Below are 22,500 nucleotides of genomic sequence, written 5' to 3'. Positions count from 1 at the left end.
GTGTGTGTGTGCATTCAGGAACCTTGACTGTGTGTGTGTGTGTGTGTGTGTGTGTGTGTGTGTGTGTGTGTGTGTGTGTGTGTGTGTGTGTGTGAGTGTATGTGTGTGTGTGTGTGTTCAGGAACTTTGGCTTTTTTGTGTGTGTGTGTGTGTGTGTTTAGGAACCTTGGCTGTGTGTGTGTGAGTGTGCGTACGAGGAGGAGCCTTGGCTGTGTGTGTATGTGTATGTGTGTACATTTACATTTACACACGGCATTTAGCAGTGTGTGAGTGTGTGTGTGTGTGTGTGTGTGTGTGTGTGTGTGTGTGCATGCTCAGGAACCATGGCTGTGTGTGTGTGTGTGCGCGCGTGCGTGTGTGTGTGTGTTCAGGAACCTTGGCTGTGTGTGTGTGTGTGCGCGCGTGCGAGTGTGTGTGTGTGTGTGCTCAGGAACCTTGGCTGTGTGTGTGTGTGTGTGTGCGCGCGTGCGCGTGTGTGTGTGTGTGTGTTCAGGAACCATGGCTGTGTGTGTGTGTGTGCGCGCGTGCGCGTGTGTGTGTGTGTTCAGGAACCATGGCTGTGTGTGTGTGTGTGTGTTCAGGAACCTTGGCTGTGTGTGTGTGTGTGCGCGCGTGCGCGTGTGTGTGTGTGTGTGTTCAGGAACCTTGGTTGTGTGTGTGTGTGTGTGTTCAGGAACCTTGGCTGTGTGTGTGTGTGTGTGTTCAGGAACCTTGGCTGTGTGTGTGTGTGTGTGCTCAGGAACCTTGGCTGTGTGTGTGTGTGTGTGTTCAGGAACCTTGGCTGTGTGTGTGTGTGTGTGTGTGTGTGTGTGTGTGTGTGTGTGTGTGTGTGTGTGTGTGTGTGTTCAGGAACCTTGGCTAGCGTCTTGGTGACCACTTGGCCCACATCCCTCCTCCACTCTGGAATATTGGGGTTGAAGCGGTCCAGATTCTGACTGAACCTGAGAGGAATGACCTGGAAGTTATCTGAAACCACAAACACACAGGTCAAAGATCAAAAGCCACCCAAAAATAACTAACAATGCATAATCCCATACATGTATTTGCATTCCACGTAAAGTACCGATATCAGTAGCAATCAAAGCAGGCGCAGTGTGGTGCTGTGTGCCGCTGTGCCCTATATCGTAGCCAGCTACGCTCAGAAACTTGTCAAAAGCTGAATTCGTCATAATAAACATGGGATATTTGTATATGGAATGAGAGCTAATTTCTATGTGAAAAATGTCAAATAAAATGATGAAGGAAAAAGATGTAAATGTCTGCATCTATCTCTGCCCCTGCCCTATGTGATGCCTAATGCTACCCTCACTCAGAGCCTACGGGACCTGTGTGAAGCCTATTCCTACTCTCAGAGCCTACAGGACCTGTGTGAAGCCTAATGCTACTCTCACTCAGAGCCTAGAGGACCTGTGTGAAGCCTAATGCTACTCTCACTCAGAGCCTACAGGACCTGTGTGAAGCCTAATGATACCCTCACTCAGAGCCTACAGAACCTGTGTGAAGCCTAATGCTACCCTCACTCAGAGCCTACAGGACCTGTGTGAAGGCTAATGCTACCCTCACTCAGAGCCTACAGGACCTGTGTGGAGCTTAATGCTACTCTCACTCAGAGCCTACAGGGCCTGTGTGAAGCCTAATGCTACCCTCACTCAGAACCTACAGGGCCTGTGTGAAGCCTAATGCTACTCTCACTCAGAGCCTAGAGGACCTGTGTGAAGCCTAATGCTACTCTCACTCAGAGCCTACAGGACCTGTGTGAAGCCTAATGATACCCTCACTCAGAGCCTACAGGACCTGTGTGAAGCCTAATGCTACTCTTACTCAGAGCCTACAGGACCTGTGTGAAGCCTAATGCTACTCTCACTCAGAGCCTACAGGGCCTGTGTGAAGGCTAATGCTACTCTCACTCAGAGCCTACAGGACCTGTGTGATGAAGGCTAATGATATCCTCACTCAGAGCCTACAGGACCTGTGTAAAGGCTAATGCTACTCTCACTCAGAGCCTACACGACCTGTGTGAAGGCTAATGCTACCCTCACTCAGAGCCTACAGGGACTGTGGGAAGCCTAATGCTACCCTCACTCAGAGCCTACACGACTTGTGTGATGCCTAATGCTACCTTCACTCAGAGCCTACAGGACCTGTGTGAAGGCTAATGCTACCCTCACTCAGAGCCTACAGGACCTGTGTGAAGGCTAATGCTACTCTCACTCAGAGCCTACAGGACCTGTGTGAAGGCTAATGCTACTCTCACTCAGAGCCTACAGGGCCTGTGTGAAGCCTAATGCTACCCTCGCTCAGAGCCTACACGACCTGTGTGAAGCCTAATGCTACCCTCACTCAGAGCCTACAGGACCTGTGTGAAGCCTAATGCTAACCTCACTCAGAACCTACAGGACCTGTGTGAAGCCTAATGCTACTCTCACTCAGAGCCTACAGGACCTGTGTGAAGCCTAATGCTACTCTCAATCAGAGCCTACAGGGCCTGTGTGAAGCCTAATGCTACCCTCACTCAGAGCCTACAGGACCTGTGTGAAGCCTAATGCTACCCTCACTCAGAGCCTACAGGACCTGTGTGAAGCCTAATGCTACCCTCACTCAGAGCCTACAGGACCTGTGTGAAGGCTAATGCTACCCTCACTCAGAACCTACAGGACCTGTGTGAAGCCTAATGCTACCCTCACTCAGAACCTACAGGGCCTGTGTGAAGCCTAATGCTACCCTCACTCAGAGCCTACAGGACCTGTGTGAAGCCTAATGCTACTCTCACTCAGAGCCTACAGGGCCTGTGTGAAGCCTAATGCTACCCTCACTCAGAGCCTACAGGACCTGTGTGAAGCCTAATGCTACTCTCACTCAGAGCCTACAGGGCCTGTGTGAAGCCTAATGCTACCCTCACTCAGAGCCTACAGGGCCTGTGTGAAGCCTAATGCTACTCTCACTCAGAGCCTACAGGGCCTGTGTGAAGGCTAATGCTACTCTCACTCAGAGCCTACAGGGCCTGTGTGAAGGCTAATGCTACCCTCACTCAGAGCCTACAGGACCTGTGTGAAGGCTAATGCTACCCTCACTCAGAGCCTACAGGGCCTGTGTGAAGGCTAATGATATCCTCACTCAGAGCCTACAGGACCTGTGTAAAGGCTAATGCTACTCTCACTCAGAGCCTACACGACCTGTGTGAAGGCTAATGCTACCCTCACTCAGAGCCTACAGGGCCTGTGTGAAGACTAATGATATCCTCACTCAGAGCCTACAGGGACTGTGGGAAGCCTAATGCTACCCTCACTCAGAGCCTACACGACCTGTGTGATGCCTAATGCTACCTTCACTCAGAGCCTACAGGACCTGTGTGAAGGCTAATGCTACCCTCACTCAGAGCCTACAGGACCTGTGTGAAGGCTAATGCTACTCTCACTCAGAGCCTACAGGACCTGTGTGAAGGCTAATGCTACTCTCACTCAGAGCCTACAGGGCCTGTGTGAAGCCTAATGCTACCCTCGCTCAGAGCCTACAGAGCCTGTGTGAAGGCTAATGCTACCCTCGCTCAGAGCCTACAGGACCTGTGTGAAGCCTAATGCTACTCTCACTCAGAGCCTACAGGGCCTGTGTGAAGCCTAATGCTACCCTCACTCAGAGCCTACAGGGCCTGTGTGAAGGCTAATGATATCCTCACTCAGAGCCTACAGGACCTGTGTAAAGGCTAATGCTACTCTCACTCAGAGCCTACACGACCTGTGTGAAGGCTAATGCTAACCTCACTCAGAGCCTACAGGACCTGTGTGAAGGCTAATGCTACCCTCACTCAGAGCCTACAGGACCTGTGTGAAGGCTAATGCTACTCTCACTCAGAGCCTACAGGACCTGTGTGAAGCCTAATGCTACTCTCACTCAGAGCCTACAGGGCCTGTGTGAAGCCTAATGCTACCCTCACTCAGAGCCTACAGGACCTGTGTGAAGCCTAATGCTACTCTCACTCAGAGCCTACAGGGCCTGTGTGAAGCCTAATGCTACCCTCACTCAGAGCCTACAGGGCCTGTGTGAAGCCTAATGCTACTCTCAATCAGAGCCTACAGGGCCTGTGTGAAGCCTAATGCTACCCTCACTCAGAGCCTACAGGACCTGTGTGAAGCCTAATGCTACCCTCACTCAGAGCCTACAGGACCTGTGTGAAGCCTAATGCTACCCTCACTCAGAGCCTACAGGACCCGTGTGAAGGCTAATGCTACCCTCACTCAGAACCTACAGGACCCGTGTGAAGCCTAATGCTACCCTCACTCAGAACCTACAGGGCCTGTGTGAAGCCTAATGCTACCCTCACTCAGAGCCTACAGGACCTGTGTGAAGCCTAATGCTACTCTCACTCAGAGCCTACAGGGCCTGTGTGAAGCCTAATGCTACACTCACTCAGAGCCTACAGGACCTGTGTGAAGCCTAATGCTACTCTCACTCAGAGCCTACAGGGCCTGTGTGAAGCCTAATGCTACCCTCACTCAGAGCCTACAGGGCCTGTGTGAAGCCTAATGCTACTCTCACTCAAAGCCTACAGGCCCTGTGTGAAGGCTAATGCTACTCTCACTCAGAGCCTACAGGGCCTGTGTGAAGGCTAATGCTACCCTCACTCAGAGCCTACAGGACCTGTGTGAAGGCTAATGCTACCCTCACTCAGAGCCTACAGGGCCTGTGTGAAGGCTAATGATATCCTCACTCAGAGCCTACAGGACCTGTGTAAAGGCTAATGCTACTCTCACTCAGAGCCTATACGACCTGTGTGAAGGCTAATGCTACCCTCACTCAGAGCCTACAGGGCCTGTGTGAAGACTAATGATATCCTCACTCAGAGCCTACAGGGACTGTGGGAAGCCTAATGCTACCCTCACTCAGAGCCTACACGACCTGTGTGATGCCTAATGCTACCCTCACTCAGAGCCTACATGACCTGTGTGAAGCCTAATGCTACCCTCACTCAGAGCCTACAGGACCTATGTGAAGCCTAATGCTAACCTCACTCAGAACCTACAGGACCTGTGTGAAGGCTAATGCTACTCTCACTCAGAGCCTACAGGACCTGTGTGAAGCCTAATGCTACTCTCACTCAGAGCCTACAGGACCTGTGTGAAGCCTAATGCTACTCTCACTCAGAGCCTACAGGGCCTGTGTGAAGCCTAATGCTACCCTCACTCAGAGCCTACAGGACCTGTGTGAAGCCTAATGCTACCCTCACTCAGAGCCTACAGGACCTGTGTGAAGCCTAATGCTACCCTCTCTCAGAGCCTACAGGACCTGTGTGAAGCCTAATGCTACCCTCTCTCAGAGCCTACAGGACCTGTGTGAAGGCTAATGCTACCCTCACTCAGAACCTACAGGACCTGTGTGAAGCCTAATGCTACCCTCACTCAGAACCTACAGGGCCTGTGTGAAGCCTAATGCTACCCTCACTCAGAGCCTACAGGACCTGTGTGAAGCCTAATGCTACTCTCACTCAGAGCCTACAGGGCCTGTGTGAAGCCTAATGCTACCCTCACTCAGAGCCTACAGGACCTGTGTGAAGCCTAATGCTACTCTCACTCAGAGCCTACAGGGCCTGTGTGAAGCCTAATGCTACCCTCACTCAGAGCCTACAGGGCCTGTGTGAAGCCTAATGCTACTCTCACTCAGAGCCTACAGGCCCTGTGTGAAGGCTAATGCTACTCTCACTCAGAGCCTACAGGGCCTGTGTGAAGGCTAATGCTACCCTCACTCAGAGCCTACAGGACCTGTGTGAAGGCTAATGCTACCCTCACTCAGAGCCTACAGGGCCTGTGTGAAGGCTAATGATATCCTCACTCAGAGCCTACAGGACCTGTGTAAAGGCTAATGCTACTCTCACTCAGAGCCTACACGACCTGTGTGAAGGCTAATGCTACCCTCACTCAGAGCCTACAGGGCCTGTGTGAAGACTAATGATATCCTCACTCAGAGCCTACAGGGACTGTGGGAAGCCTAATGCTACCCTCACTCAGAGCCTACACGACCTGTGTGATGCCTAATGCTACCTTCACTCAGAGCCTACAGGACCTGTGTGAAGGCTAATGCTACCCTCACTCAGAGCCTACAGGACCTGTGTGAAGGCTAATGCTACTCTCACTCAGAGCCTACAGGACCTGTGTGAAGGCTAATGCTACTCTCACTCAGAGCCTACAGGGCCTGTGTGAAGCCTAATGCTACTCTCAATCAGAGCCTACAGGGCCTGTGTGAAGCCTAATGCTACCCTCACCCAGAGCCTACAGGACCTGTGTGAAGCCTAATGCTACTCTCACTCAGCCTACAGGACCTGTGTGAAGCCTAATGCTACTCTCACTCAGAGCATACAGGGCCTGTGTGAAGGCTAATGCTACTCTCACTCAGAGCCTACAGGACCTGTGTGAAGCCTAATGCTACTCTCACTCAGAGCCTACAGGACCTGTGTGAAGCCTAATGCTACCCTCACTCAGAGCCTACAGGACCTGTGTGAAGCCTAATGCTATCCTCACTCAGAGCCTACAGGACCTGTGTGAAGCCTAATGCTACTCTCACTCAGAGCCTACAGGGCCTGTGTGAAGCCTAATGCTACCCTCACTCAGAGCCTACAGGACTTGTGTGAAGCCTAATGCTACTCTCACTCAGAGCCTACAGGGCCTGTGTGAAGCCTAATGCTACCCTCACTCAGAGCCTACAGGGCCTGTGTGAAGCCTAATGCTACTCTCACTCAGAGCCTACAGGCCCTGTGTGAAGCCTAATGCTACCCTCGCTCAGAGCCTACAGGACCTGTGTGAAGCCTAATGCTACTCTCACTCAGAGCCTACAGGGCCTGTGTGAAGCCTAATGCTACCCTCACTCAGAGCCTACAGGGCCTGTGTGAAGCCTAATGCTACCCTCACTCAGAGCCTACACGACCTGTGTGAAGCCTAATGCTACCCTCACTCAGAGCCTACAGGACCTGTGTGAAGGCTAATGCTACCCTCACTCAGAGCCTACAGGACCTGTGTGAAGGCTAATGCTACTCTCACTCAGAGCCTACAGGACCTGTGTGAAGCCTAATGCTACTCTCAATCAGAGCCTACAGGGCCTGTGTGAAGCCTAATGCTACCCTCACCCAGAGCCTACAGGACCTGTGTGAAGCCTAATGCTACTCTCACTCAGCCTACAGGACCTGTGTGAAGCCTAATGCTACTCTCACTCAGAGCATACAGGGCCTGTGTGAAGGCTAATGCTACTCTCACTCAGAGCCTACAGGACCTGTGTGAAGCCTAATGCTACTCTCACTCAGAGCCTAGAGGACCTGTGTGAAGCCTAATGCTACCCTCACTCAGAGCCTACAGGACCTGTGTGAAGCCTAATGCTATCCTCACTCAGAGCCTACAGGACCTGTGTGAAGGCTAATGCTACCCTCACTCAGAACCTACAGGACCTGTGTGAAGCCTAATGCTACCCTCACTCAGAACCTACAGGGCCTGTGTGAAGCCTAATGCTACCCTCACTCAGAGCCTACAGGACCTGTGTGAAGCCTAATGCTACTCTCACTCAGAGCCTACAGGGCCTGTGTGAAGCCTAATGCTACCCTCACTCAGAGCCTACAGGACTTGTGTGAAGCCTAATGCTACTCTCACTCAGAGCCTACAGGGCCTGTGTGAAGCCTAATGCTACCCTCACTCAGAGCCTACAGGCCCTGTGTGAAGCCTAATGCTACTCTCACTCAGAACCTACAGGGCCTGTGTGAAGCCTAATGCTACCCTCACTCAGAGCCTACAGGACCTGTGTGAAGCCTAATGCTACTTTCACTCTGCACAATGTGCTCTCGTGTTTCTGGGATGCGGACCTGTCTGTGCCATGTAAAGGGTGTGTGTTAAACTCTCCATCTTTTTAAATAATGAGTCCAGTGCGCTTGTATTTGGGTACGGGCCTCTACAGTAGTTTGTCTGTGTGTGTTAGAGAGTGTGATTTTGTGTCTGTGTGCATGTATGAGAGAGATGTCTGCATCCTCGAGCATCACAAGATCCAGCCGTTACATTTAGTATAACACCAGTCCTGAGGCCTCAGTGCCCTGCACTGCGTCCAGATTTCTGTCCTCTGGCTACTGGGCCATGCAGGACTTGATAAAGAGCTCAAATGCTGGTCCAGGTGTTTTAGAGGAGGCAGAACCCCAGGGCCCCAGGAATGGGCTCAGGAACCTTGCTTTCACACACCTGGCTCTGGTCATAAAGGTCTGGAGGATTTTAGTGGACAAGGTGAAGCAGGTATGACAGGGCTGGAAAGACTCCGAACATGTGGCATGATGCTTCAGGACTGGGCTATAAGTGTGAGACACACGTAAGTGTGCTAACAGACAACACAGCCGGATTTATATTACAGTATGTAAAGGTTTGTAGAAAGGGCCTTGTGAAAGCACACTTTAGGGGTGGGAGGTTAAATCCTGTAGTTAGGATAGAACCACTAAATCCGTTTTTTGCATAAGAAACTCTGTTCATCCTGCTCCTATCTACCACCCCTGTAGGGGGCAGGGCACGGGGTGTAGAGTGAAGGGTGTAGATGACAAGGTGTGAGGTGTAGGGTGAAGGGTACAGGTGTAAGGTGTAGAGGGCAGGGTATAGGGTATAGGGGGCAGGGTGTAGGGTATAGGGTGTGGGGTGTAGGGTATAGGGTATAGGGGGCAGGGTGTAGGGTATAGGGTGTGGGGTGTAGGGTATAGGGGGCAGGGTGTAGGGTATAGGGTGTGGGGTGTAGGGTATAGGTTTTAGGGTGTAGGGTATAGGGTGTGGGATGTAGGGTATAGGGGGCAGGGTGTAGGGTATAGGGTGTGGGGTGTAGGGTATAGGTTTTAGGGTTTAGGGTATAGGGGCAGGGGTCAGTGTCTCTTCTCACCATAAATGTGGATGGTCTTGCTGTCCTGCACTGAGGAGCGACCATTGGAGGCCTGCACAGTGACAGAGACCTCACCCTCTTCAGGAAACCTGGTGAGTAAACTGTTCTCCAGGGTCAGCTTGGGCTGGGAGGGTTAGGATCAGAGATAAAACACACACGTACACACACACAAAGTAAGCATGAAGATTGAGTGGGTCTTTGGTTATACTCTTAAAGATACATAAATGCATGAACACAGTGCCACCTGCAGGTCATCCCCGATCCACCAGTAGAACACAGTCAGATTAGCATCTACAGGAAGCACCACGGCTGTTAAGTTCACTTCCTGGTTCCTCCCTGCAATGGGAACCACTTCCAGATGTACTTCCTGTAGAGGTGCTAAACATGAGAAGGAAGAGGAGGAGTTAAATTAACTATACTGCCGTCATCACTACATCAGCCAGTGACAACAGTCCATGCTAATCTATTATAATCTAAAGGTCTTGATAGGGTTGTTGCCTCCTAGCTGTAAGACTTTCGGAACTCCGGTAACATTTTCTAAACTTTTAAGTGAGGCATTTTCTACTGTCACAATACTCAAACACTGTCTATATTATAATAATATTTTATGTATGATCTTTTTTACTCTTCTGATTCTGGTTTTGCATTAAACTTGCATGGAACTGTGCTATGCTGGTTTACATCCTTTTTAAAAGATTGTGTCCACTGGGAGACACATATCTCCTGTTACCATATCTCCTGTTATCATATCTCCTCCTGTTACTCAGGGTGCCCCAGGGCGCTGTTCTGGCACTGTTGATCACTGCTGTGCTGATGATATTCAAATCTTTCTTAACATCAATCCCACAGAATCATTTCCACCTCCCACACTTGCTTTCTGTGTTCAGGAGTTACTGTTGAGCGCTAACTTTCTAAAATGAAATGCTAAGAAAAGAGAATTTATGATTTATTGGTACCAGGTCTGCCATGTCAGCCCACTCTGACCTCTTATTCGATGTTGATGATAGTCCTGCCAGTGCTTCTGCCACTGTTCGAAAGCATGGCGACCTCTTTGACTCATCTCATCTTTTATATTAAATCCCAGACTAGCACAGGCTTTTTCCATGCAGGGTTTTTCCATCTTTGCAGTATTGCAGGACTCTGCCCTCTGCTCCTATCTGGCTGAGATCCTGGTGTATGCAGGTTAGAGTACTGCAGCTCTGTTCTAGGCACCGGAAAAGACCCTTTACTCTCTCCAGTACCTTCAAAATTCTGAAGCCAGAGTCCCGATACCCATATTACTCCCATTCTTTACCAGTGAAAGACGGTGTGTGTATGTGCGCTATAAAATCCCGCTGTTAGCATTCAAAGTACAGCCCTGAGTACAGCTCAGAGTACAGCCCTGCATGTACTCACATCCATCAGTCTTTTTGAACTACAACTCCCATGTCTCCCTGCTCACAGATTCTGGTCCTCTGATTCTGCTCCTCAGGTTTAGGTCAGGTGGCCGGTGTTTTAGTGTTATACCACCTACCCTCTGGAACTCCCACATCTGTTCATATTTGCACCTCTCTGTCTGCCCAGCTTAAAACCTTTTTCCCAGAACACCTTCATATCCTGTTACACACTAGTACTTAAGGTTAGGTTTTTGTTTTTTTTGTAATTGTTACATGACCTTGAATATATTGAAAGACACAATGTTTCACATGATAATAATAATAATAATAATAATAATAATAATAATAATAATTGTTATTATTATAATTATTGTTATTGCTATAATTATTGTTATTATTATTGAATTATTGTTATTATTGAATTATAATTATAACAGTTATAATTATTTAGTACTAATCAAGAACAATTCTTCTGTTTACTGCAAAAATATCACCATAGCCCATCCATCCATCCATCCATCCATCCATCCATCCATCCATCCATCCATCCCTCTGTGTGAATGTTAGATTGCTGGGCATAGTAGTGCCAGACTCGGTCACTCACTGGTGACCTGGATGTAGAGCACAGCTTTCTCCAGGCCGGCTGAGTTCTCTGCCTGCACACTGACGCGGTAGACGCCCGGCTTCTCGTAGCGATGCTGGATTGGCTCGTCTGTTACTGTCAGGTTCTCGTAGATCGCCCGTATGCCATCCCACAGGTCCACCTGGTACCTGGTGCTGGAGGCATCGCCCTGAGTAGGGGGTGTGGCAGGTGTTTAGTCAAACTCTGAGTTAGAAACATTTCAATCTGCTATGAAAATAAAACTGCATCCTTTTCAGGCAACACACTTCTTGTCACAAAATGTACCTGTTCCTGATGGACAACGAAGGTGATGTCATCACCAGGCGCCACAGTGAGCATCTGTCCCTTAATCCCCAGCTGCAGACCTCTAGGGGGCAGCAGAGGGCAGGAGTGCTGCTTGGCGCTCTGTTCTTTGTTGGTTCCTCCTTCACATAGGTTAGAGACGACCTTGCGGTAGCTACAGAGAGGAACGTGCTGGGTTAGTGTTGGGGCTTGGGCTTCAGGGCTGAATCGTGCTTCCATGTCTGCAGATCTGTGATGACAGCGTCTGCAGCGGAAGTGAACATGTTACGTATTATAGTGAGAGTGTTCTTGTTGATTGTTTCACTTGTTGCAGTACTAAAACGAGCCTGCAAGTGGCAGTTCTTAAAGAAACACACACACTTCAACAGGTATGTCACGAACTTCAGTACACTTCACCTTAACGTGACCTTTGATGTTTCTATAGAGCTTATACTGAGCTAGAAGTGTATGTTCTTGTGGAATCCAATGTGCCTCAGTAATGGCTGTGCTTATGGCCACATTTGTTAAAGTAAAGATGACTCACTAGGTGCCGACTCCATGATGAACATGCAGCAGGACTGACTGGGCTCTCTCATTGTGGTGAGAATGCACTCAGAATACTCACAATGCATCAATTGCATTGTCTCATTAATACCCACAACATTGGATCATATTACCATATCTCAACTTTGTATAAACTTGGTGTAGTGCTGTGTGTGCATGTGTGTGTGTATCTAGTGTGACACTCCTTTGAGAGCTTGTTATCTGACCGTCACGCTCTGCTTAACACAGCTGAAGTACAACTGCTTTCTATGTGTGTGTGTGTGTGTATGTGTGTGTGGGTGCGTGTGTGTGTGTGTTTGAGCCAAATGCATAACTCTGAACTAGACCCAGGAGTATGTCCTTTGTGGTCTGTTTCAGATGTGTGTGTGTGTGTGTGTGTGTGTGTGTGTGTGTGTGTGTGTGTGTATGTGCGTGTGTGTGTGTGATCCCATGCTAGACTGCTAAGTGTGTGTGTGTGTGTGTGTGTGTGTGTGTGTGTGTGTAACTGTTGTAAAAAGCGCTATATAAATACATTTGACTGGACTTGACTTCCCCTGTGCTAGAGCGGTAAGCGTGTGTGTATATGTGTGTGTGTGTGTGTGTGTTACCCTGTGCTAGACTGGTGTGTGTGTGTGTGTGTGTGTGTGTGTGTGTGTGTGTTACCCTGTGCTAGACCGGTAAGCGTGTGTGTATATGTGTGTGTGTGTGTGTGTGTGTGTGTTACCCTGTGCTAGACTGGTGTGTGTGTGTGTGTGTGTGTGTTACCCTGTGCTAGACTGGTAAGTGTGTGTGTATTTGAGTGTGTGTGTGTGTGTGTGTGTGTGTGTGTGTTACCCTGTGCTAGACTGGTAAGTGTGCCCCAAAAGGCAGCTGTCAGGTGGAGCATCAGGATTATGCCAGAAGTCGGGGTAACAGTGGCTGCCCTCTGCTCTCAAGCTGGAGGCACGTTCAAATCCATAGTCACTACAACACAGCCAAAACACAGCCATCTCAGTCACTACGACACAGCCAAAACCCAGCCATCTCAGTCACTACGACACAGCCAAAACCCAGCCATCTCAGTCACTATGACACAGCCAAAACCCAGCCATCTCAGTCACTACGACACAGCCAAAACTCAGCCATCTCAGTCACTACGACACAGTCAAAACACAGTCATCTCAGTCATTACAACACAGCCAAAACACACACTTAGTACAACACAATCACAACACAGCCATCTCAGTCACTGCAACACAGCCAAAACCCAGCCATATCAGTCACTACGACACAGCCAAAACACAGTCATCTCACTCACTACGACACAACCACAACACAGCCATCTCAGTCACTACGACACAACCACAACACAGCCATCTCAGTCACTACGACACAGCCAAAACACAGTCATCTCAGTCACTACAACACAACCACAACACAGCCATCTCACTCACTACATCACAGCTAAAGCACAGCCATCTCAGTCACTAAAACACAGCCAAAACCCAGCTATCTCAGTCACTAAAACACAGCCATCTCAGTCACTCTAACACAACCACAACACAGGCAACTCAGTAACTACAACACAGCCAAAGCACAGCCATCTCAGTAACTACAACACAACCAAAGCACAGCCATCTCAGTCACTACAACACAGCCAAAGCACAGCCATCTCATTCACTACAACACAGCCAAAACACACACACTCATTACAATACAGCCACAACACAGCCATCACAGTCATTACAACACAACCCAGCTGGTTAAAAACAGCTAATATCATTAACCCATATTCACATAATTATAGTAATAATAATATAGCTTTCTCAAACAGTCATAGTGATCCCTGTACAGAGGGGGCACTGTTGTGCTGTACAGGGTAGATGGTACTTCTATACCAGGTAAAGTCTTTCTCGCTACATTCACAGGGCTTAGTGGTGAGCGCTGATATGTAGCTCTTCCCTTTAACACACAGAGACGATGCCTTCCTTTTCCGGAAAGTTCTCTCCTGGCCCATGATGCAAGCATCTCCCTGTGCAAAGACAAATGCCATCATTCAATGTTAGTTAAAAAGATATGGCCACCGAGTGAGTGTGTGGCGTCCAACATCAGCTGATCTGAAAGAAACAGTGAAGGAAGTACAAATAGACTGGGACAGGTAGAAAGACACGAGGACAGACAGACAGGTGGACATACAGACAGGTGTATAGACAGACAGAAGGACAGACAGACAGGTGGATAAATAGACAGACAGAAAATCAGGAAGGCAGACAGGTGGACAGACAGTACCTGGAGGTTGGTGAGTCTCCAGGAGACATAGTCTTCCTCGGTACACTGCCTGGGGAAAGACTGACGAAAATCCACCTTCACCAGCTCCCAGTCCGAGCGGTAGCTAATGTGACCAAACACACTGCACACACAAAGACAACAAAGTTCATTGTATGAACAAATGCTCTACACAATCACACACACGCAGTGATCAGCATGAAAGGAAAACCTTCACACACAAACGCAACACAGTGGCCACACTGCGTAATAAAATGGTGTGTTCAAACAAACCACAGCACAAACTTTCTATTTCTAAAGCCCAAAGAAGACCCCCCAACACTCTCACAGACTCAAACACTCTGCTAAAGGAACTGCAAACTGGCTGGCTTTAGATTGTTTTAAAAACCAAAACAAAAAACAATCAAACTCGTACAATCTCACAAGCCTGATGCCACATTCTAGAACATTCTAGAGACCTTTAACAGTCACTCACATGCAGAATACCAATGCTGTGTTTGGGTTTGCTAATGTCAGTGTGTTCTTCAAACATCAGCAAACCCAAACACATCCAGCAAACATCAACAAACCCAAACACAGCCAGCAAATATCAACAAACCCAAACACAGAGTTGGTGACCATCAGTACCAAACCCCAGCACAGTCACAGTAGCTCTCTGTGCTAGGGTGCTGTGGCTTCAGTGTTTTACACTTCACAGCTAATCACAACAGACAGCACCTGCCATAGCGTCCACGCAAGAGCTCAAAGAGTAAATAATCACTGCGGCCACTAGATGGAGGCCTACGTCTAGGTTATAAGACGTAAAGCGTGCTGGGGCGTTAATGAAGTATGAAGCTGCTCTGAGGATCTGGGAAAGGGCTCTTTGTTTGATGCAAGACTCGTTAATAGTCCATACTTCTCTTAAGCCTCTAACTACTAAGATTTTTAAAAACTTTGATGCCAAAACCTTGATGCCAAATACTTTGAAAATACCTCTCTTCTGTCTTCTGTGCTGAATCATATCAGTGACAATGCCTTCTCAGTAAGGGTATTTGCTTTTAAATGTTAAATATAAATTATTCTGTGGCAAGTGAGAGCTGAACACAAAAATAGCAGTTGCTCTGTGGTCCAGAAGAAAGATATCCAGGTAAAATCTCACCATATAGTCTTTATGTTTGTTATTAGACTGAGAATTGAAAATAACCTTTCATACCCTCCCTCTACCTCTCCTCTACTTCACCTCTCCCTCTCCTCTCCTCTACCTCACCTCTCCTCTACCTCTCCTCTGCTCATGTCTACCTCTACCTCACCTCTCCTCTACCTCACCTCTCCTCTACCTCTCCTCTACATCACCTCTCCTCTCCTCTACCTCTCCTCTACCTCTCCTCTCCTCATGTCTACCTCTACCTCACCTCTCCTCTACCTCACCTCTCCTCTACCTCTCCTCTACATCACCTCTCCTCTCCTCTACCTCTCCTCTACCTCTCCCCTACCTCACCTCTACATCACCTCTCCACTACCTCTCCTCTACCTCACCTCTCCTTTACCTCTACCCCACCTCTCCTCTCCTCTACCTCACTTCTACCTCACCTCTCCTCTCATCATGTCTACCTCTACCTCACCTCTACCTCTACCTCTCCTCTACCTCACCTCTCCTCTATCTCACCTCTACATCACCTCTCCTCTACCGCTCCTCTACCTCTCCTTTACCTCTACCTCACCTCTCCTCTCCTCTACCTCACCTCTCCTCTACCTCACTTCTACCTCTCCTCTCCTCACGTCTACCTCTACCTCACCTCTACCTCTCCTCACCTCTCCTCTACCTCACCTCTCCTCATGTCTACCTCTACCTCACCTCTCTTCTACCTCTCCTCTCCTCTACCTGTCCTTTACCTCTCCTCTCCTCTACCTCCCCTCTACATCACCTCTCCTCTACCTCTCCTCTCCTCTACCTCACTTATACCTCACCTCTCCTCTCCTCATGTCTACCTTTACCTCACCTCTCCCTTTCCTCTACCTCACCTCTCCTCTACCTTACCTCTCCTCTCTTCTCTTACAGCACAAAAAAATTGAATTCCAGTACAACCCCCCCCCCAAAAAAAACCCCAACCCTATCACACCAGCTTTCAGTCCCTCATTCACGCACACTCACAGAAACACCAGCACAGTTCACCAAGCAAGTCTCCTTGTCACCGTGGAGACAGACTTTGACTAGCCTTGTCATTGGTGAGTCTAATTGAATCTGACTCATCTGGTTTCTGTCTCATCAAAAATTGCAGGTCTCTTCATTCAGTCATATCCAGCCTGAGTCAGTGTGTTACACTAATCACACACTGGCAGCTCGCTGTGCAGTAATGAGACCATCAGTAGTGTAATGATGTTTGAAGATTTATCTCCAAACAGAGAACCGTTTGAGAAGCTTTTGGAGATTCGGTATGTTCAGGACTCAGAATGTTTGAGATTCAGTATGTTCAGGAGTCAGTAATTGCACTAATTACTGGTCTGACCACCACAGAACTGAAGACTGGAGGTTCTCATTTCCAGCAGTTGCTTTTATTTTGTTCCAAGTTCAGGTAGCAGCACTTCTACTGAATATCAGAGGGGAAAGGTGGAGGTGAGGCTCAGGTTAAAGGTCAGGGTGAAATTAAGAGTTAGGGTCAACTGACGATGGAGGTCAGGTTGAGGGATGAGGATTGGTTTGGAACAAGGTCAGGTTAAGGGTGAAGGTCAGGTTAAGGGTCAGAGCCTTAAAGGTCAGGAGAGGTTGGCACTCACGTCATAACTAATGTCTCGTCCCCAGGCTCACTCAGCAGGCCATCCACAAACACAGATGTGCTGGTGAAGTTGTGTACACTCCACGTGCGCCCCTCATCCACGCTGAACCTGAGGAGAGAAGCCATTTTACACCTTCCACCTGCAACTCACACCATCACATCTACAACACAGTTAGATGTTCCATCTTACATGAGGGACCAGTTACATTTGCTTACAAATTAATTACAATTATAAGGATCAGAATTTTGTATGTTCTAGAGCAAGGCAATTCATTAAAATAAAAATATTTAAATACCTCTCGGTATTGTATTTTTAATGCAACGTGAATGGGGAAATTTCAATTGGAATATGAATATTGATTAAAGCTCTTTATGGGTAGTAAGAGATTTTCTGTGTGCAAAATCCATCTGGAGTCTTTTTGGAGTGTGTTTGGCAAAAGCTAGAAAAAGAAATGATATTTATACACCCTCTCACTCTCACTCTCTGTCTCTTTTCTTGCTTTGTATCTATTTTTTTCCATGACTGCCCATCAATGCCTGTAACAAACACTAAAAATGTGAGTCCTCACGGCCTGCTGTCTCCTTGGCTATGTTTCTGGACATTGCTGTCACATTGCAGATAGTGCATGCATCCAAAGAGTTTTTTACAGTGTGTGTACATGCGTGTCTGTGTGTCTGTGTATTGAAAGGCCTGGTAGAGGTGTTTATTGTTTTCTCCTGGCGCTGAATGTCACTCTGTGATGCAACATTCGCGGTCATTGGAGCAGACAACAGGACGGTGTAGACAAGCGTTGAGCTTCCCTAAACCTCTCCAGGAAGGTGGGCAACTGGGTCTGGAAAGTCTCTTTACACCAAATGTGTGTGTGTTTAAATTTGTGTGTTTCAATGTGTGTGTTTAAATGTATGTGTGTTTAAATGTATGTGTTTAAATGTGTGTTTCAATGTGTGTGTTTAAATGTGTGTGTTTCAATGTATGTGTTTCAATGTATGTGTTTAAATGTGTGTGTTTCAATGTGTGTGTTTCAATGTGTGTGTTTAAAGAAATCTCAGACAAACAGGATTAGCTTTGCCATTAGACTAGCAAAGCGTGGTGAGACAGAGAGTGAGTGAGTACTTATAAGTACAGGGTCTTTAAAATGAGAAACCAAAGAAAAACAAAATAAACCAAAGTAAATTAGTAAAGAGATAAAAAAAACAAAAAAAACCCTCAACTCTCAAGAAAGAAACAAACAACTTTTGATGAAATGTCTTCACAACACAAGAAACCTTCCAAACACATAGCAGCTAACAGGAGTGAAACAGTAGCTAGCATCTTACAGCTAAGGACAAATCTAAGGATAACGCCAAGGAAGACGGGGGGAAAAGTATCTGAAACATAAAAGGATAATCTACATTCAAGCCTTCTTTCAGGGAATATTGAGGTAAGAACCTCAACTCCACAGAAACGTGAATACATTTTAGCACTTTACTCATCCAGAAAACTAGTTCATGTGCTATTATAGCTAGTAACTGAGTGAGCCATGGCTAGTACAGGCACAGGAAAACTCCCCCTTACAATAAACTACCCAGCAGAGCTAAAAACACAAAATACTAAAAGAAAAACCAGAGACACTTACAGCAGACTAGCACAGCAGGAAAGAAAACCACCATCACCAGTCTCCTGTTATATACAGAAGACACTGAAGCCTGGCACAGAGCTGTCTGTGCCCACTACAAACCACACAAAAAGCAGGGCATGTGTATGGAAGACAGATAGTCATGAGGATAACACCATTCTAACTGTGAACGTTTATCACAATGGCACCATCATGTTTCAAGGCAGTGAGGGCAGTCTGCTCTGTTCAGGAAAAATTTAACTTTATCCTCCCAGTACGTCAAAGATCAGCTGGACCAGTAAATAAACTCACTGCTGGAAATGAGAGGAGACGTGCAGGAGCTCCAGAAAGACAGAGAGGCTCTCAGGAGGAGCTCAGTGCAGTCAGAGAGAAACTATAGCTCAGGGACAGTACCATGACCTCCCTGAGGGAGGAGCTACAGAGACTAAAAGCCAACTGGCAAACATGTGATGCCACAGACCGCCCATATTGAGCCCCAGCTGGTCCATCCAGAGCACTGCCCTGCCCAATCTGAGCCCTGCCACACCCAGCACAGAGCCCACCAGGATCAGCCAGAACCACACCACACCTCCACTAAGCCACGTCCCACCAATCCTGAGCCTAGCCCAGCCCAGCCTAAACCTGAGACCTGCCCAGCCCAGCCAAAGCCCAGCCTGAGATGCTCCCTGCACACTCCGAGCCAGATAAAACACCTCATACAAATATTCCTATAGATGCAAACAGAGTGCTGTTATTTGATTCTAAAGCAAAATTCTTAAATGAGGATCAGCTGTCCCCAGGATCCAAAGTTGCCAAAGTTTGGTGTCCCCGAACCAGCCATGCCCACCAGCTGCTCACACATGCCATCTTAGGTAATCCAAGCCACCTCATTATCCCCACTGGCACCAATGAGGGCAGTGGAGACCCACTGTATGCCCATCACACCAGACCACCCACACCACTGTATGCCCCATCACCAGGGAGACCAGCACACACCACTGTATGTCCATCACCAGGGAGAACAGCACACACCACTGTATGTCCATCACCAGGGAGACCAGCACACACCACTGTATGTCCATCACCAGGGAGACCAGCACACACCACTGTATGTCCATCACCAGGGAGACCAGCACACACCACTGTATGTCCATCACCAGGGAGACCAGCACACACCACTGTATGCAGGTGAGCCATTAAACCATCTTAATATGTATGTTTATATACATGAATTGTACATGTTTGTATATGTAATATCAACATAATCCTTCACTTTTACAGGTTTATCTCACTTTAAATCTATTTGTGTTTGTATTTTTCCTTTCATACTTCTTTTAAATAATGAAACTTATCTGTCTCTATGGAACATTCAAGGCATAAAATCATCCCTGTTTGGGTACAAAAGTAAAAACACTGAATTCACAAATAACACAGAAGATAAGGACATTATAATTTTCCAGGAAACCTGCTGTAAATCAGACTGGGTGACTCACTGTCCTGTAAACTGCAATGAAATCATCCTCCCTGCTGTTAAGCCCCCTGATAGTAAAAGAGGGAGAGATTCAGGTGGAATCATTATCTGGTAGAAATCAGAATTGTCTAAATTCAGAATTCGAAAAATCACATATTTGGCTTAAAATCAACAAAGAGATTCTAAACACTCCAAAAGAAATATTCCTTTGTACAATCTCCAGTCCTCCCAGTGAATCCCCTTATTATAATGAAGACATCTGTCCCAGTCTCCGTGGTCAGGTCAGTGGCTTCCGGGCCCAGGGAAGTGTGCTGATCTGTGGAGATCTGAACACACATACTGGATCTCTACCCAACACTCACATATTTGACACCATTACCCAAGAAATATAATTAATCTCCCCCGATATAATTATGACACACAGGTTAACAGGAATGAAAAAGACCTCATGCTCTGTCAAAGTCTGCGTCTCTACATTGACAACGGTAGGTTACGAGGGGACTCTTATGGGAGATACACCTTTTGCTCACCTCTTGACAATAGTACAGTGGATTATATGATAACAGATTTGGATCCTTTCTCTCTCAGTGCATTCACTGTAAAGCCACTAACCCCTCTGTTTGATCACAGCCAAATCACTGTGTTCATTAAAAGGACAGAGACTAACAATACTGCTTCCATTCAGCCCAGTAAGATGTTTAATATCAGGAAACCATACAGATGGGCCCAAAACAGCACAGAAGAGTTCCAGAAAGCAATCCAGAAAGCAATTTTAGACACCTTTCTGGACACCACATACACTTACAATAATGAAAGCATCAATCTTGCAGTTAAAAATATGAATCATATTTTTAGTACAATTGCCCAAAAATGTAACCTAAGACAAGTAAGGAACAAACCAAAAAAAGATGATAAGTGGTTTGACACAGAATGTCAGAAAATTAGGAAAGAATTGAGAAAGTGATCAAATCAAAGACACAAAAACACAAATAATGCAGATTTACACCTTCAGTATTGTGAAACACTCAAACTCTACAAACGTACACTCAGAATCAAGAAAGCACAATACACACAAGCACAACTGACACTAATTGAGGAGTCTATAAATACAAATAGTTTTTAGAAACACTGGAACACTCTTAATAAATCTAAAGCAGAAAAATTAACCATTCAAAACAGTGACACATGGATAACACGTTTTAAATCACTCTCCAATCAATTACCCAACAACTAGAACTAGCAATAAAAGACTCCCAGAATCCCTTGGCCTCACCTATTACTGAGCAGGAACTTACAAATCAATTTTCTACTCTTAAACCAAAAAAAGCAAGTGAGCCTGAAGGCATTTTAAATGAAATGATTAAACACGAGTAAAAACTCCAGCTGGCCATCCTCCAACTCTTCAACATGACTCTGAGTGTCAGTTACGTCCCTGACATCTGCAGTCAAGGTCTTATAACACCTGTTTTCAAAAATGGAGATACATTTGACCCTAATAACTACCAAGGCATCTGTGTGAACAGTAATCTGGGGAAGGTACTCTGTAACATTATTACTTCAAGACTTAAAGTCTTCCTTATGAAACACGGTGTCTTGAGTAAAAGTCAGATTGGATTCAAACCAAATAATCACACATCAGATCATATTTACACTCTACACACCCTAACTGACATACAGGTTAACCAGAACAAAAACGAAATATTTGCATGTTTCACAGGACGCAAATTACCTGGTTCTACTATTGCCCACAGAGTAGGAGATACAACAGAACCTGGACCTACTGGAGCAGTACTGACAGAGCTGGAACCTGGACCTGCTGGAGCAGTACTGACAGACCTGGACCCTGGACCTGCTGGAGCAGTACTGACAGACCTGGACCCTGGATCTACTGGAGCAATACTGACAGACCTGGACCCTGGACCTGCTGGAGCAGTATTGACAGACCTGGACCCTGGACCTGCTGGAGCAGTACTGACAAACCTGGACCTACTGGAGCAATACTGACAGACCTGGACCTACTGGAGCAATGCTGACAGACCTGGGCCCTGGACCTGTTGGAGCAGTACTGATAGACTTGGACCCTGACAGTGAACCTGAAAAAGACTAAAACCATCATTTTTCAGAAAAGAACCAGATCTCAGGGAAACACACCACACATTAGCGACACAAACACTAGAAACGTGTACAAATTACAATTCCTTAGGACTGAAGATTAGTTCAACTGGAAACATCAATCCAGCAGTCAGTGAACTGAGAGAGAAAGCACACAGGGCATTCTATGCAATCAAATGTTAAATTCACAGTCAAATATCAATTTAAATTTGGCTCATAATATTCCAGTCTATCATAGAACCAAATCTGCTGTATGATTGTGAAGTATGTGGGCCACTCTCAAATCAAAATTTTGAACAATGGAACAAACACCCAGCTGAAATTATGCACTCTGAATTCTGTAAAAATATTATGAAAGTGCACAGGAAAACAACAAATAACGTATGTAGAGCAGAATTAGGCCAATTTCCACTATTACTCAGAATTCAAAAAAGGATTATTAAATACTGGCAACACTTAAAAAACAGTGACACCCAATTCTACCTCTGCAAAGCCCTGCAGTGCCAAGAGCTGAGCAGAAAAAAGAGTCAGCTGGTCCCCTCACACAGCTGGTCCTGACGCTGAGTTCATTAACACACACTAACACTGTAACACATCAGGACCA

The 22,500-nt window shown here is 47.0% G+C and overlaps 1 protein-coding gene and 1 long non-coding RNA gene across 3 annotated transcripts in view; one reads left to right on the top strand and one right to left on the bottom strand.

Moving 5' to 3' along the window:
- sorcs2 (sortilin-related VPS10 domain containing receptor 2) overlaps positions 1–22,500 on the bottom strand; it is a 232,965-nt gene that overhangs the window by 9,379 nt on the left and 201,086 nt on the right. Inside the window, exons 14-22 of one of the 2 annotated variants that reach the window (XM_035519846.1) lie at positions 16,720–16,827; positions 13,969–14,089; positions 13,578–13,711; positions 12,535–12,663; positions 11,161–11,332; positions 10,858–11,044; positions 9,122–9,255; positions 8,878–9,001; positions 854–966 (exon numbers count right to left, since the gene is read on the bottom strand). In XM_035519846.1, coding sequence (XP_035375739.1) covers positions 854–966; positions 8,878–9,001; positions 9,122–9,255; positions 10,858–11,044; positions 11,161–11,332; positions 12,535–12,663; positions 13,578–13,711; positions 13,969–14,089; positions 16,720–16,827 — 1,222 coding nt within the window. The remainder of the gene's footprint in view (positions 1–853; positions 967–8,877; positions 9,002–9,121; positions 9,256–10,857; positions 11,045–11,160; positions 11,333–12,534; positions 12,664–13,577; positions 13,712–13,968; positions 14,090–16,719; positions 16,828–22,500) is intronic. The other variant, XM_035519847.1, reaches the window with a different exon arrangement.
- LOC113567932 lies at positions 11,398–16,832 on the top strand. Its single transcript, XR_003409516.1, has 3 exons — positions 11,398–11,546; positions 11,705–11,757; positions 16,745–16,832. It is a non-coding gene; the product is annotated as an uncharacterized LOC113567932 (long non-coding RNA).

This window comes from Electrophorus electricus, chromosome 19 (assembly GCF_013358815.1).
Source record: "Electrophorus electricus isolate fEleEle1 chromosome 19, fEleEle1.pri, whole genome shotgun sequence".
NCBI classification, from domain to species: Eukaryota; Metazoa; Chordata; class Actinopteri; order Gymnotiformes; family Gymnotidae; genus Electrophorus; species Electrophorus electricus.
This window is presented reverse-complemented; position numbering and strand designations above follow the sequence as displayed.